Source organism: Cyprinodon variegatus, unplaced genomic scaffold (assembly GCF_000732505.1).
Source record: "Cyprinodon variegatus isolate N-32 unplaced genomic scaffold, C_variegatus-1.0 Scaffold426, whole genome shotgun sequence".
In the NCBI taxonomy this organism is placed as follows: Eukaryota; Metazoa; Chordata; class Actinopteri; order Cyprinodontiformes; family Cyprinodontidae; genus Cyprinodon; species Cyprinodon variegatus.
Genome location: NW_015150879.1, coordinates 184,263 through 198,943, shown reverse-complemented (window position 1 = coordinate 198,943; position 14,681 = coordinate 184,263). Strand labels below are relative to the sequence as shown.

The 14,681-nt window shown below is 34.4% G+C and overlaps 1 protein-coding gene across 9 annotated transcripts in view; it reads left to right on the top strand.

Annotated features, from left to right (window-relative positions):
* Positions 1-14,681, top strand: part of kirrel3 (kin of IRRE like 3 (Drosophila)) — a 187,647-nt gene that overhangs the window by 168,251 nt on the left and 4,715 nt on the right. For 2 of the 9 annotated variants that reach the window (XM_015388519.1, XM_015388516.1), the window contains exons 11-16: positions 4,207-4,307; positions 6,773-6,983; positions 8,419-8,526; positions 10,511-10,594; positions 10,899-11,014; positions 11,703-11,789. In XM_015388519.1, the coding sequence (XP_015244005.1) occupies positions 4,207-4,307; positions 6,773-6,983; positions 8,419-8,526; positions 10,511-10,594; positions 10,899-11,014; positions 11,703-11,789 (707 nt within the window). The remainder of the gene's footprint in view (positions 1-4,206; positions 4,308-6,772; positions 6,984-8,418; positions 8,527-10,510; positions 10,595-10,898; positions 11,015-11,702; positions 11,790-14,681) is intronic. The other 7 variants (XM_015388521.1, XM_015388520.1, XM_015388518.1 and 4 more) reach the window with 7 other exon arrangements.

Sequence of the window (14,681 nt, the reverse complement as noted above, 5' to 3'; positions counted from 1 at the left end):
TTTCTAACAAGAACAATGGTCAAAACTTTAGACAGTATCACAACAAAAAATGGTTCCTACAAGCTGCATGTTCAAGGAAAAATTTTATAAGAGAAGCATGCCTATTCATGAGCCTTCATGTATCCTTCTGACCCTTTGTCAATGAATTTAAATCAGCACTGAATTCAGATTCAGCATCTAATTCCCTTTTTTAATTGAATCAACGTGCATAATCAATCACTTCCTTTCTGTGACATTAACTGTATGCCCATGACTGCATGTCAACAGGAAGTGTATGGCAATACATTTTCCCCGACTTACATTATTTTCTATTTGTAAACTGAACAAAAACCATCAGTGTGGAATATGTAAGAGGGAATACAGCAAATTAAAATTCTGTAATCTTCATAGAATACAGTAGAAATAATAACCGGGTTTGCAATTGTTTTGTTGTTTTGTTTTTTAAACTAAAGCTGGGCTCTAGAATGGAAGAAGCTACACATTGCACGCAGCATACAAAGGAGGCTCTTGCTGCTGTGTGAATGTAGAGGGGGGAGAGAGAATAGGGGAATAAAAGCAGTGGTCTGGATATGACACAGATCTTTGCTTCTCAGCGGATTATGCTTTTCCTGGAAAACAGGAAACAGAAATATAATATTAAATATTAAATAGAAATATGTTGTTTAATCAGTTTAAAGCAAATAAAACCAAATAATTAATCACTTGTGGTAACTGCAAGCAGATGGATTGTTGTCAGTTGTAGCTATTGATATTTCAAAAAAGCTGAAGCTTCAAAACAAAATAAAAAAATATATATTTTTTTACCATTAAAGAAAGAACAATGGGTTAGACAGTGATGTTTATATACGGCTTAGCTAAGCGATACACATATTTTTCAAACCAACTGTATGACAGTGGAGACTGGTTTGGTGTTCTTCTCATGTTAGTCGTGTTCTTAATACTGCAGCTACAAGAAACTTTTTTATATTGTTTATAGTTATTGCTGTTTCAATTTAATATTTAGCTCCAACAAGGCCACCTTTTATTAATCTTTATTCATATTCTTCATATTTTTGATTTATCTAAAAAATTACGAATGCATTCTAAACTATAAGTTTTAACCGCAATGAAATTATGCCTAGGTGTAAACAGAACAAAATCTGCTGTTAAACGATTAGGAATGTCTGCAGCTAGTTCTCTGTTTGTTTCTCTGTGTAAACTATGCAGAAACAGTGTCTGTAAATAGTCAGTGTTTTTTCAGCTTTTTTTTGTGAGTGTTTGTGGCCTGTGGCAGTAACATTGAATTACTACTTAGAAGTTTTTTTGGTTCTACAGTAAAGATGTTTCAAATATGGTTTAGGTTAAGGGGAAAGTGAAATTCAAAGGGGTCTGGCTTCTGTTGTTTAATGTATTCAGCTAGAGCAGATTAAAGCTGTGAGGTTGTCAGAGCTCATGGAAGTTAAAAGGTAACTAAATGTGTTCATTTTCAATAAAGCCAGTCATAAAGGAAATAATTATTTGTAGCCCTGCCAAATCTACTTTGACTCAGTATAGTAAATGGACAGTTTAACTGATGTACAGCCTTAAGTATTTTAACTGAAATCTTACAATGATGACTTTTAAGACATAATTCTTTAAAAAAAAATTGCATAAAAGTAAAATAAAAAAATAATACAATACTTTTTCATGCCTATCCAAGCAATACATTTTTTCAGAATTCTCGTACTAATGCATTTTCAAACTGGTATAAATGCTTCAAAGTACAACTAGTTCATATAATTTCATTTATATCATTTCACTAAAAACATTTTTGTTCGGAGCAAAAGGTTTACTGGAAGCATCTTGAACTATAGCGCGACCATGACTGACCAAAATATTGACAGTTTTATTTGTTTGAGCTTTTTGGCTTACTTATTTTTCACATTTTCCCTCAATAAAAAGGGGAAAATAAACATAGGAATCTTTGAGCTGCATTGAGCCGAGGTGAAAATGTCAAGCAAATGCCTCAGTTAAGAAAAGGAAATGTTAGCTGTGGCATTTTGACACCCACACTGTTATTGTATAATCAGATTGCAATGTCCACTCCTGAGTTAACACCTCCTCAAATGAAGGAGGGAAACATTGCACCTAACATTTTGATTACCTCCCCTGCTGCCTAACATTGATGTTGTAGTTCCACCCACCTCCCTTTTACAAACGTGTGCTCTGATCAGGCAGGGCAAGTAGCAAACATGTACATTTGCAAACACACATGCTCTTTTATCCCAGCCGTTGTGATAAAACTATCTGATTTTATTCCTAATTTGCATCACAGATCCATAGAATGGATCCTCCCCAGACGCTTCAACCAGCCAAACAATTGATCTTTTTACCGATTGTTGGAACTAATGCTAAACCCATACATTTTATGTTCTAATCAAAGGGTGATGCATGCAAATACCACATCCAGTATATTGTGTTGACAATAGTATGTTCTCTCTGTTTGTGTAAGGAAACTTGTAGAGGAAACGGAGCAGATTTCAGGGTATTTATTATAGATTGTCTGCAGCATTTAGGTAGCAGCAGTAGCAGCCTTGCAACATCCTCAATAAGCATACCGAGACACCATCTGGCAAAGCCTCATTAAAATGCTAATTCATTTTAATAAGAGACAGGTAATAAACTGCAATTATGTATCGTCGGAGAGATGGTAGAGATCAGGAGTTTGAGGAAGTTGGCAGGGATGTGTGTTCTCTTGCTAATCAAGCTATCTTACTTACCCCCACGTTAAATCCACATCCTTAACCGCCTCACATAGGATATCATAACATTTGGTTTTAACTAAGTTTCAGAGACACTCTTCCCAGACAAAGAGGAAACAAGGGAACCTCCTTTGTGAAAACTTCTCACTTTTAACCAAGCTGTCAAATGTAAGAGGCTGAGACCATTTAGCATTTCTTGCCTTAATTTCTTTTAATTTAATCAGAACTAAAATGGAAGTCTCTCACTGGATATTTTCAGAAAAGATTGATATAAAGCATAAGCACAAGTGAAGGGTTTTGTGCCCCTGGTGAAAAAAATCAAATAAAATCAAGGTTCATTATTTACATCTTTTCTGGCATCCCTAATAATGTTGGATTGGTTGGGTTGCTATGTCTAGTATATATAAATTTGAATTGTCAGACTGATTGCAAAAAAAAAAAAAAAAGAGTTAAATAAAAAAAAGTCCCTTCAATGACTGCTTAAATACTTACTAAACTTACATCTAATAAGGATAACCACATTAGTCTGCAGCTGCATCTTCTTACAAAAGAGTATTGAGTCATACTTTGTACATTTTTTTACATTTAAATTTAAATAATAAATGCCTACAAATAAAGTTTCTTTAATTAGCAGATAGTGATAATATGATGTAAAAAAATCCTTGAGATGGAGGGATCTTTGATCATTTATACAACCTCTATACAGGAAGAGTGGTGACTTGGCAGTTCTCCTGCAGTCACTGATACCCTCAGAGAGGCAAAAAACAAAAGGTCAAAGCTAGATAAGCTGTCAATTCCTAGAGTACTTTATTGAAATGCACTAGAAAGTTGAGTGGAAAGAAAAAGTGTTGCTCAGAAAAGAGGATTGTGAAAAGCCATTTAAGGGCAAGCTACTGATAATCAAGATGAACAGAAATGCATCAGTTTTGAATTGAATGGAAATATCAGTTTTAATTTTTGAACTGGTTTACTGACAAACAAACTCCAGTTCATTGAGATCCACCTGTATAAAAAGCAAAACATTATATCAATGTTCTACCAAAGATAATCTGAATCAAGTATGAACACACTTCGATTATGACATTTTATGGTGTGTGACTTGTCCACATATTACTGCTGTCACCTGGTGTGATCAGCTTTGTGGCCAGATGGAGAGCAGTCCAGTCGCTTAGGCTGATCTGCCCTTGTCTGCCAAGCTTTTGTACCTGGACCAAGGTTGAGCACACAGCTGCTTGAAGTCCTTGCCAGTAGTTCCTGTTTATTTAACAAGCTTATTATCTGATACGTCTGTTATTTAGAGTGGTCATAGCTCATTTGAAATAGACAAAAATAGGTTCCCTAAAAGGAAATCTGAAATAGAAAGGGAAGCTGAAACTTCAGTCAATCAATTGTAAGATATAACTATCTTATGAAGTGAAACTGAATATGTTTTGAAATATTTATGTTTCTATTTCTGAATGTTTTTTTTTATTTTGTGTTTTTCCAGGGCCACCTACCATATCCAGCACACAGACGCAACAAGCTTTACATGGAGAGAAAGGCCAAATCAAATGTTTCATTCGAAGTACACCTCCACCAGACCGCATAGTGAGTACAATACATTTTTTTTATGTTTTTCAAAAATTATTCTTTCTTTTGGTAGAATAATGACTGAAAATTATCTTATTCAAATATTCAGTCAATTAGATCTGCATTTTGTATAATGGTATATAAAAAATGTAATATTTTGTTTAATAAAAGGTAATTGAACAACTGTATTTTTAAATGTATATTACCTCTTATTATAATGAGATGTATATATTTATAATTTCAAGTAAGCAAATTAACTATGTTTTACACATTTTTAGGTAATAGCAACTTAAACGAATCAAGATTTTTTTGCTTATGGTTAAAAAAAAAGTTTTATAATGGTCCAAACATTTTTTTATGCTTGTCCTCGGACTGAAAGAAGTATAAGCAGATACTTGCATGAAATAACTAGTCTCTGAAGGAATTTTTTTTTTCAATGATCAGGAATTGTACTCTTTATTCAGTTTTAGATTAGTTTTTTACTCTTTAATCTTTAAATATTTGTGTTCTCTTATCTGTGGCATTCACATAGAAAATGATTCTTCTTTCCGCACGCAAAGCAGAAAAGTGCTAGTTTTTTTTTGTCTGCAGCCTCCAAGTTTTAAAATCCAGTTATTTAAAGACTGCAAAAATTGCAGGCATTTTGTGATAACCTGTTGAGCAGTAATACAATCTACAGATGATGAAAGATCTCGGCAAGTCTGCACCTAAAAATGCACACAAAAAACTGAAGATGTGCAACTTACTACTGATATTTTATTGATAAACTAACATTCATGAGTAATTTTAACAGCAAAGGCAGCAAGTAGCTTTAATAGGTTGATTGAGTTGTATTTTCAGTACCCTAAAACTTACTGTCTGCTTCTCGGTAAAAGCTTTATCACAGTTAAGCCTCTGTAGCACAAACAACAGAAACTAATTCTAGAGTCTCCAGAGAAACAAAACCCCCTGAATGAGTTATCTTCAGCTTTTTGTGACATGAAGAATCACTCCGTCACATGTTTTTTTCTGATTATTTTGTTTCCATGGAGACTCAATAAATCCAATAATCTGCAGCACTTATGCTGCTAAACCCTCACTCTTGAACCTTCATGCCAATAGGAATGAAAACATTTTTTAAATGTGCAACATAGAAGGTGACATGTAGGAACCTTCAAAAGCATCACGACAGTTTTCTATTTTTCTCTTCTATTAAAACGTAACATTGCAAATTCCTTTCCTAGCTATGAAAAAAAGTTTCCAATGTTACTTTTCATGGCAGACTTCCTGTCAATACATTGCAAATCCACTGTTAATACATACTGTATAACCTACAAGCCTGTCAATTTCATCCTGGCCGTCACCATCCTATCTTAATACAGTAACACAGCAACACAACCACAGAGCACAAATATGGTCTATAGAAAAAATAAATCTGAATTTACATTAGTAGTCAATACCGGTACATTAATGACTAAAGTGTTAGTGTTAAGGTGAATATATATTAGTGAAGATTCTCCATCATCCAGATCATGGCCAAGCTTGAAAAAGTTCAGATAAGGCAACTGGACATGAAGTTTTCTAGATCTTTCCCCTTTCATGCAATAGGTTTCTTCAGTTCTAACTAGTGGTGGGGAGCACTGAGATTAATATACACTGAAAAATAATGCAACTGCTTTTGGCATTTACTTAAATATATTTAGTTACCTCAACATAATTGTTTATGTCCTACCCTCCTAACATGAAAAAAAATTGTTCTAAAGTAACAAATTATAATGAATTAAATGCCAAAAACTGTTGCATTGTATTTTTCAGTGTATAGTAGGTCTAACTAAGAGTTAGGGGGGGCAAATGTGGCTTTGATCCCTCTCACTGGATTGGCCAAGGAGGTCACAATAAAAGATATTGTTCTTATAATATATGGTAACAAACACATTTTTAAAGACTAGCCAGGTCTTAAGAGGCCATGGAATTTTGTCGAGTGAATTTCTTTATAAAATCTCTAAAACTGAGTATTAGGAAAGTTGAAGTAGAAGATTCACCCACTAAAAAATAATACAATGTCCTGCAATTAGAAAGGAAACTGGTAGAATGAGTCATGCCAAGCAATGTTGGTATTAGTCATAAATGACAGATTTTGTAAGGGGGGACATTGTTAAGAAACACATTAAATATATGACTTCAAAATCTGTTTGATTTAGGGCAAAACCAAATAATTTGTACAGAGTACAGAATGATTTGCAGGTTGATCTTTGAGTTGATAGCATGAAATATTACCATTTAGAACCCTTTTTAAGTTTTAAATCCTCTTATTTCGTTTAAAATTATTTCGGAATAACTCTTGATCTATGCATTCCTTATGATTAAATCTATATTATTAATCTTGGGTGCTCTTGATAATAGTCTGACAGTATTTCTTTTCTAAATGAATTTACATGATTCAGGTTGTTTTCAAAATTAACACAGAGATATTTCATCAAAGCTACTGTATCTGTGTTCCTCAGGCCTGGTCATGGAAGGAAACCGTTCTGGAGTCTGGAACCTCTGGCAGATACACCGTGGAGACTGTCAACACAGAGGAGGGAGTCATTTCCACACTGACCATGAGCAACATCGTCCCAGCCGACTTTCAGACCATCTACAACTGCACAGCGTGGAACAGCTTTGGCTCTGATACAGAGATAATACGCCTTAAGGAACAAGGTGGGAGCCAAGGTTCGACAGGTTCCACCTTCCTCTTATTTGACATGACGTGTTTGTGGGTGTCTAGACAGTAGCAGTAGGTAGATTCACACGTTGTGTGTGTCACTGTGGTTCATCTAATTTTGGATGAAATGGTAAATATGTAAAAATTTTAATGTGAAAATGTGATGTTTATAAAAAGCTGTTTTATATGTTATTTGTCTAAAAGTTAATCACCAGGGTTGAAGGTGAAATTACTTTTTTCAATTTTTTTTCTATGCAAACTCATGGGTTTAAAAGTCAATATTAAGAAAACATATAGACCTGTCACTTTTATTTTTTAAATATACTTTAATAGGTCCCTGTTTTTCATAAAAAGGTATGTAAGGTATATAAGAATAAGAGTGGTGGGAGGTAGAACATTTATTTTTGTTTTATTATTATTTTTCCCTAGTTAGGATCTAACTGACTAAGTGGTAATGGTGCCCCAAAGTGGTTTAATAACTGTTTGGTAAATTAAAGAAGATTGGCTCTTGTTTAGCAGGAGCATTAGGTATGCAAGGTAAGTGAATTATCATTAGCATAAAGGTAATAACAAGAAATGTTTTCGCTGGGTCAGTTTTGTGAATTTGGACGTTATTGTGTACATATTTTGGATATCAGAGTTGTAAATTGTCCCATAAATTAATCTCAGGTTGGATTAATTTGCAGCTCAGAGTACAAGTGGCACAACAGAGAAGCATAAAAAGAAGATAACAAAGCATTTTAATAAAGATACACACGTTTTCAACACCATAAAAATACAAGATGTTAAAACTATGCTTTTTTCCTCTACTACAATAGAGGCCACATTATTCTTCTCACAAGTGATAAACTACACGTTGCTAATATAAATAAAAAATGAAGACATTTGACATGCATTAATGTTGTAGGAATTACTTTGCATTCATTTAAAACAGAAGATATTCATAAATGTGGACTGGGACCTTTTACGTGCAGAGCAGCCTATAAATACATGCGTTCTGGTTCAGCCTTTTCCCAGATGCAAAGAACTGTTCCAGAGCACGCAAACACGATTATCCTTAAATGGATGCAGAAGCGCTTGTGTTCTATTTAGTGAAAATTAAAGCACTCTATAAAATGGTTCTAGTAGCCTAAGTGAGTAAAAATTAAATTTTATCAGACAGGACGGTGATAAAACAAAAGGAGAATGTTTTCCCATGGTAATTACTTTTAGTTTTAATTTGCTGCTGTAAGAATATATTGCTTCCTGTTTGCACATTTTTTTCCTTGTCTATTTTCACAATGTGCTTCACCAAGGAATTAAAATAAGGCATATCCATCTTTATCATGAGTGTATGATGTTATTTTCTTCCCTGCCTTTAATGTAGTCTTATATTTAGGGTAAATGTAAGATATTTGCAGCACTGTATTATAGAAGGTTATGTCTTGGTGTTGCTCTCTGCAGAATCTCTCCCGGTGGCTGTGATCATCGGCATCGCCGTGGGGGCTTTCGTCGCTTTCATTGTCCTAATGGGTACCATCGGCGCATTCTGCTGCACCCGCTCACAGAGAAGTACGTCTCCTATTTGCTTTGGTATCCACCAAAGTGTGCATGCCAGTGTACAGTTTTATGCCTGAGCTCTCTGAAAAAAATGTCCATCTGTTCAAAAGTATAGATGTGGACAAATATGTTGGTACTTCTGTTTAGGATGCATTAAAAGTCTTATAATAAATCCTACTTTAGTTTGCACTACCGCAATCCTTCAAAAAGCCAGACTTAAATTTGTATAGTTTTATGTAGAAAAATAAAAGAGAAAACAAAAAAAAGAGTTAAATCATTGTTTCTGGCAAAGATTGCAGGTATAACACTCATTTATGAGGCTTAGCCGTACCTTGAAAGGAATCTTCTACCCCTCTTCTTTACACAAACTCTTCAGGGAATCTGGAGCAGAGTCCCGGGTCCTCTCTTTTGCTCTCTTCTCTCCAGCTAACCTTACAAGTTTTCTATTAGATTTAAGTCCGGAGAGGGAAATGGGGATGCAACAAGTTTGATTTTGTATATTTCAAACCGGTTGGGAAAGTGGCAAACCATTTGGGAAATTTGCATTGCTGCTTTGCAGTACATTTTCAATTACTGAAAAGGGTAAATGTACTGCACGGTTTGCAGTTCAATACACTTCTGGACTTTTGAAAGTTCAAAAAGATTACTGAAGTGCTGGCATGAGTTGCTTTTCCACATATTAATCTTTGTTTCACACCAGACTCAAAAGTAGTGCAAAGCGAATTCTCAGTTTAATTTATTAAAGAACAATAGCAGAGCACAGACTTTCCCAGTGGCGTTGAGTCTGCATTTTAAAGTTTGTGATGCCAGAACACATTTTTACAATTTCTTTATCTAGCTTAACTCCTAAAGAAGTGATCTGTACAGAAATAGCATTTGATTGTTTCTTCAAGATATCGTTCTGTGATTTAATTTTTATAAAATTGAGCTTTAAAGCTACATCTTCTATTATATATTTTTAGTCTGTATTGTGGCCAAATAAATGTGAACCCTTTCAAAGACTATGATTAATGGTCAGTGACTAAAACAAAGGCGTCACCAACACCTCACATTCATAACTCTGGTAAACAATATGTTTGATTATGAATGAGAAGCTCCTAATAAAATACATGACATTTATTGGGAAAACTTTTTAAAGATAACCAATATTTGTACAAAGGAATTTTTAAGGATTTTTTTTTATTATTTCTTTCTTCCATCATAGTAGATTTAATTTGTCTAGAGGCTTTTTAGCATGTCTTTACCAGAGGTGCCAACAGATTTGTCTACACTTAGATTTTTTTTTCATTTAGTTATTACAATATGGCAAAACAAAATCTGTGCAATCAGAAAAATCTGGATTTGAGTTACTTTAAATTGCAAAAACATTCTGAAAATGAGTAAAACATTTCTTAAAATAAGTGTATTTACCCGTAATTTAAGTAGGAAAATAAGATGATCTGCCAATGGCATTTTTACCCTGAAATAAGATAATTAGATACTATGCACTTGAAATGAGAGACTGTTTTTATTATTTTTAACGTAAATAGTCTTGCTCCATTGGCAAATGGTCTCACTTACCTACTAAATTCAAAAAGAAAATGCACTTATTTTAAGAAATAATTGCTTTCTTACATTAACTTTGTTGTTTTGTAAATTGTAGGACATTATGGAAAGATATAAGTTAATAATTTTTTTTCTTCAAAACAAGGTACTGGTTTAATAATTTAAAAAAAAAGAAAGAAAACATAGTTTACACAAAAGTGATGAGTGATCAAGATGGATGGGTTTTTCTATGGAGCGTGGACAGCCAGATTGCGATCAGGATTCATTTCATGCTATCTTAGTCTGGCTTGGACTTGCTTTGGAGGATATTTACATTTTTCATTGTGTTTGCTGCCTCCCACCCATAAACCAAGTGACTCAAGTTAGTTAGAGGCAGTCAGTCGCTGCCTCTATCCAAAAACCACCCTGTGCTACTGGTCCCTTCAGCATGTCTATTGTCTGTATACTACAGAGGAAGTGCACCTGGTTATGCCCTCACTGCCCGTCTCCATCTGTGCTCACCAGAGAGAAGTTGCAAGCAAAATTAAGACAGAAAGTAAGACCTTGTTATATGATAGCATAACATCAGCTTTGTCCCAAATAGAATTAGCCATCAATGGGGAAACTGCAGATTGCATTTCTGTAAAGGGAAAAGATAATGCTGTGTTGGCAGGGAAACAATATGATTAATAATGCTTTGTGTTGTTGTTTTTTTTGGGAAATGGGTGCGCTCTAACAAAGCAAGCCTAGGGTATCTCTGCTAAATATTATAACAGTGCAAATTATTCTGTCAACAAATACACAATGCTATTTGTCGCAGCTCATTAAGGTGCGCTGTTGGTGCTGTCCTTTCATGACAGATCTAAAAGGAGTCGTGTCTGCAAAGAACGACATCCGAGTGGAGATTGTGCACAAAGACCACAACGCAGCACGTGAAAACGAGGACCACAACTCCATGAAACAGCTGATGGTGAGTGTGAGTGTCACAGAATACTTACTTCACAATTCTAACTTCTTCTGTTTCCAAAGAAATTGTTATTTTAGCTTTTTCTTTGTTTTTGCATCTGCCTGTCCTTTCAGAGTTGACAGCTAAAAAAAAAAAAAAACTTTATAGTTGATTGTGCTATTTTCTGTGAAATAAATTATTTAGTGAGTGACGGAGATAGGAAAAATGCATCTAGACTGAGCATGTTTTTTAGTTTGCATTTTATTAAATGCAAGAAAGGTTCCATGAAAGGAACAAAACCACAGTAGACATACAATAAACCATACTGTGTGTTACTTAAGATTTGTTTTTACATCTTTTTGACTCACAGATAAGTTCCTCTTCTTTAGAGTTCTACCTTTAGTCATCTTGCTGTTAGTTCTTAATGCTTTTGAGCTACATTGCAGTTTGTATTAAACGTGAGAGCAGAGAATTTAGCTCAGCTACCTCACATAGCTGCATTTTGTAAAGATAAATAAAAGATATTCATGGATGAATTATTAATACTGCCTGCAAGCGTGGAGTGAAGGTGAAGCATGTTTCACTGATATTAAAAAAAGAACAAGTGATAAAAGTTAAAGCCGTTGGTTTCAAATGGTCTCTTTTTTCTTTTAGCGTGAGCACAGGAGCCGCAGAAACTGCTCGGTTTCTTAATATACTTTACTTGATGTCTGTGTAGGTTGAACGAGGAGAGTTCCAGCAGGAATCTGTTCTGAAGCAGCTGGAGGTGTTACAAGAGGAGGAGAAGGAGTATCAGCACATTAAGGTACGGCTCATGATCAATAGCATCACAAATGCAAGAACATGGGAGAACAAAAGGGAAAAATAGGTGGTGGGAGAGAAAATACCTTGGGGGAGAATAGAGGGGCTCGGTTCTGGAACTAAAATAACTAAAAGGGCAATAATTCATCTCCTGCATTGTTTTAAAAGTATAAAGGGCTTGGCAGAAAGGCTGCCTATTTATCAGCAGCATACACTGAAAATAATTCCAAAAACAGTTTTACATCATCTGCGCCGAGGTTTTAATGGATTCTTAGGAAATATATGTCATATAGTTTTATTATAATTATTATTGAACAGCTATTTAAACTGACAGATGTTTATAGTTTTCTCTTTTTTATATTCAACACTGTATTTATAGCAAAGCTAAGAGTTAAGATTTTTTCGTAACCTTTCAACATCACTTCACAAACTAGTTATTAGAGTTTACAACTTAGCAACCATGTTAATTTTTTTTACATTACATGTCATTGCCTTTATTGTGTTGATAAATCATGACAAATAATATTTTGCATAACAAATACTTTAAATCAGGACTTTTTGGAATTTTCAAAAAAACAATTTGGATTTGAACGAAAAAAGGCTTAAGTTTGGGCTCCTCCACTTCTGTTGTTTTTTTCTTTTTAACCTTTGCAATTAACTATAATTGCTTAGGTTTTGACATTTAACATTGAAAAATATATTAAAGTAGATTCAGCCTCATTTTTACACACATTTTATACACGAAAATATAAAGCTAAATTTGAACACATTTTTATCATACAGAAATAAATCTGACTTTGAGATGCACAAAACAGGTTTAAAATTGAGGCAACCAGATGTTTGTTTGTGTTTCTGAAGACATTTTGACACCTATCAAGGAGTTTTGTAAGCACTGTCAGCTTGCACTACAGCAAACTTGAGCACTGATATTTTAAGTAACATGGAGGCCCATCCTCCTAAGCACATTCCAAGTCAGATTAAAATCATGGATGCCCAAAGTCAGTCCTTGAGGGCTAGGGAAACCTCTATAACCTGTCCTGCAGGTTTTAGAGGCTTCCGTGCTTCAGCACAGTTGATTCTGATGAATGAAGTTCAGCAAAAGCCTTTTAATCAGCTATTGATGAAAATCAGCTGTGCTGTAGCAGGGGAGCCTTTAAAGCCTGCAGGACCTGACTATGGATACATTTGCCATAGACCTATCCGTCATCGTCCTGGTTGTTGAGGTGTTTCAATAAGTGTGCTTAAATATGTATTTTTTTTACTAAAAAATCTCATGACTGAATTGTAAATGCTTACAATAGATGCCAAAACTGCAATCCTTTTCCTCCGATCAGTGATGGATTTTCCCATTTCGCAAATGAGGGTCCCTTTACCCCTCTTTTAAACCATCTGTCCTCTCTGTCCAAAACATTTTGGTCATCACAGGTGTGTCCTTTGTTTTTGCATTCAACAGTGTGCAGCAGAATCTTGAATAGAGCTGTTGTATAATATAGGAGTCCTAACATTCCTCACTGCAGTGGATTCATAAGCAATGCTGCTCAGCTTTGGTTTAAGTGTTCCATAATTGGGGTTAACAATTTTTTTGACAGAGTTTGTTGCTGGGTATGAAGTTCACCGGCATGTTTTTTTTTTTTATCCTTTTGAGTTTCTCGGAAAGCCCTGAGAAATATGGAATTACAATATTTTTTGTAATTCTAGATTAAGATTCTTAGAAGTCTTACTACTAAAACTGATTCCATCTTTGGTTATTTAATAAATTCTATTTAGGTTTAGGTTTATAGAAAATATTTTTTTCTTCCAAACGTATAATCATCACTTGACTAGGTGTACACCAATTTATCTTTGCTTTTAAGCAAGCAAAAAATTTGGCAATTTCCCTGCTTGCTGTAATCGCATCAAGATGCCTACATGTTACTTTATCGTCTGTACCCAGTCAGGTTGCGACATTCCTCTCAATCTAATCTACTTAGCTAGCTTTATATTAGACTGATTTCAATCTCATCAACACTAAATAGACATTGACACTATCAGCAAGTGAGGAAAATAAAGTGTGACTCTCATCTTGGGTTTAGCCCTCCTGCTGGCAGCTAAAAAGAAAACACAAGGCTAAATTTAGAAAGCTGATATACAAGTCTGACCTCTGGTACCTCACCCAGTGTTTGATCAGTGAGACCCACTGTATACTAGTTGGATCTTTTAATATCTGGTACTCTGCTCCAATATATTTTTGGAGTTTATATTCAGTTCAGTTTTAAATATAAATAAGAATTAAAGCCACAGAGGTCACATCCAACCAGTTGGGTAATATATGTGCCACGTGTTTTTAAGATAGTCTTGTTGTTCTTTAAATATACAAAACAGTGTGTCATTCTTATGCACAATATTCTTTTTATATCCTTGACAGTTATTTATGTTTATAAATTGTTATACAGTAAGCCCATAATAAAAGCTTAGTAGGTGTTATGTTAAAACAATTTCTAATTAAACAAAAAAGATCAGCTTTTGTTTATTTTACTTTTGACTAGCATTCCTGTCAAAAAGACAGAATATAAAAGACACCAAAAACACCCCTTTTCCCATCTTTTCTCACCAACAACCTTTTTAAAGTTAAATTTTCCACAATCCATAAAATGTTTAATGTTCCAATCTGTGGTTAGACACAGAGACAAGACACTATATAACAATGGTAGTAATGGGACTGCTCTTTATGGGTAGAGAATTTCTAACTGAAATCTTTGGCTCTCTAACAAATGTAGCAGGCTAAGTCAATCAACTGTTCCCTCAACTAATGTATATTCCAATCCACGCAACTCAGGGTAAAGAGCAAGATATTTTGAAAAGTTAGATACAGATCATGGATATAATATAAAAAGTTGAAACTGGCCTTAATTTTAAG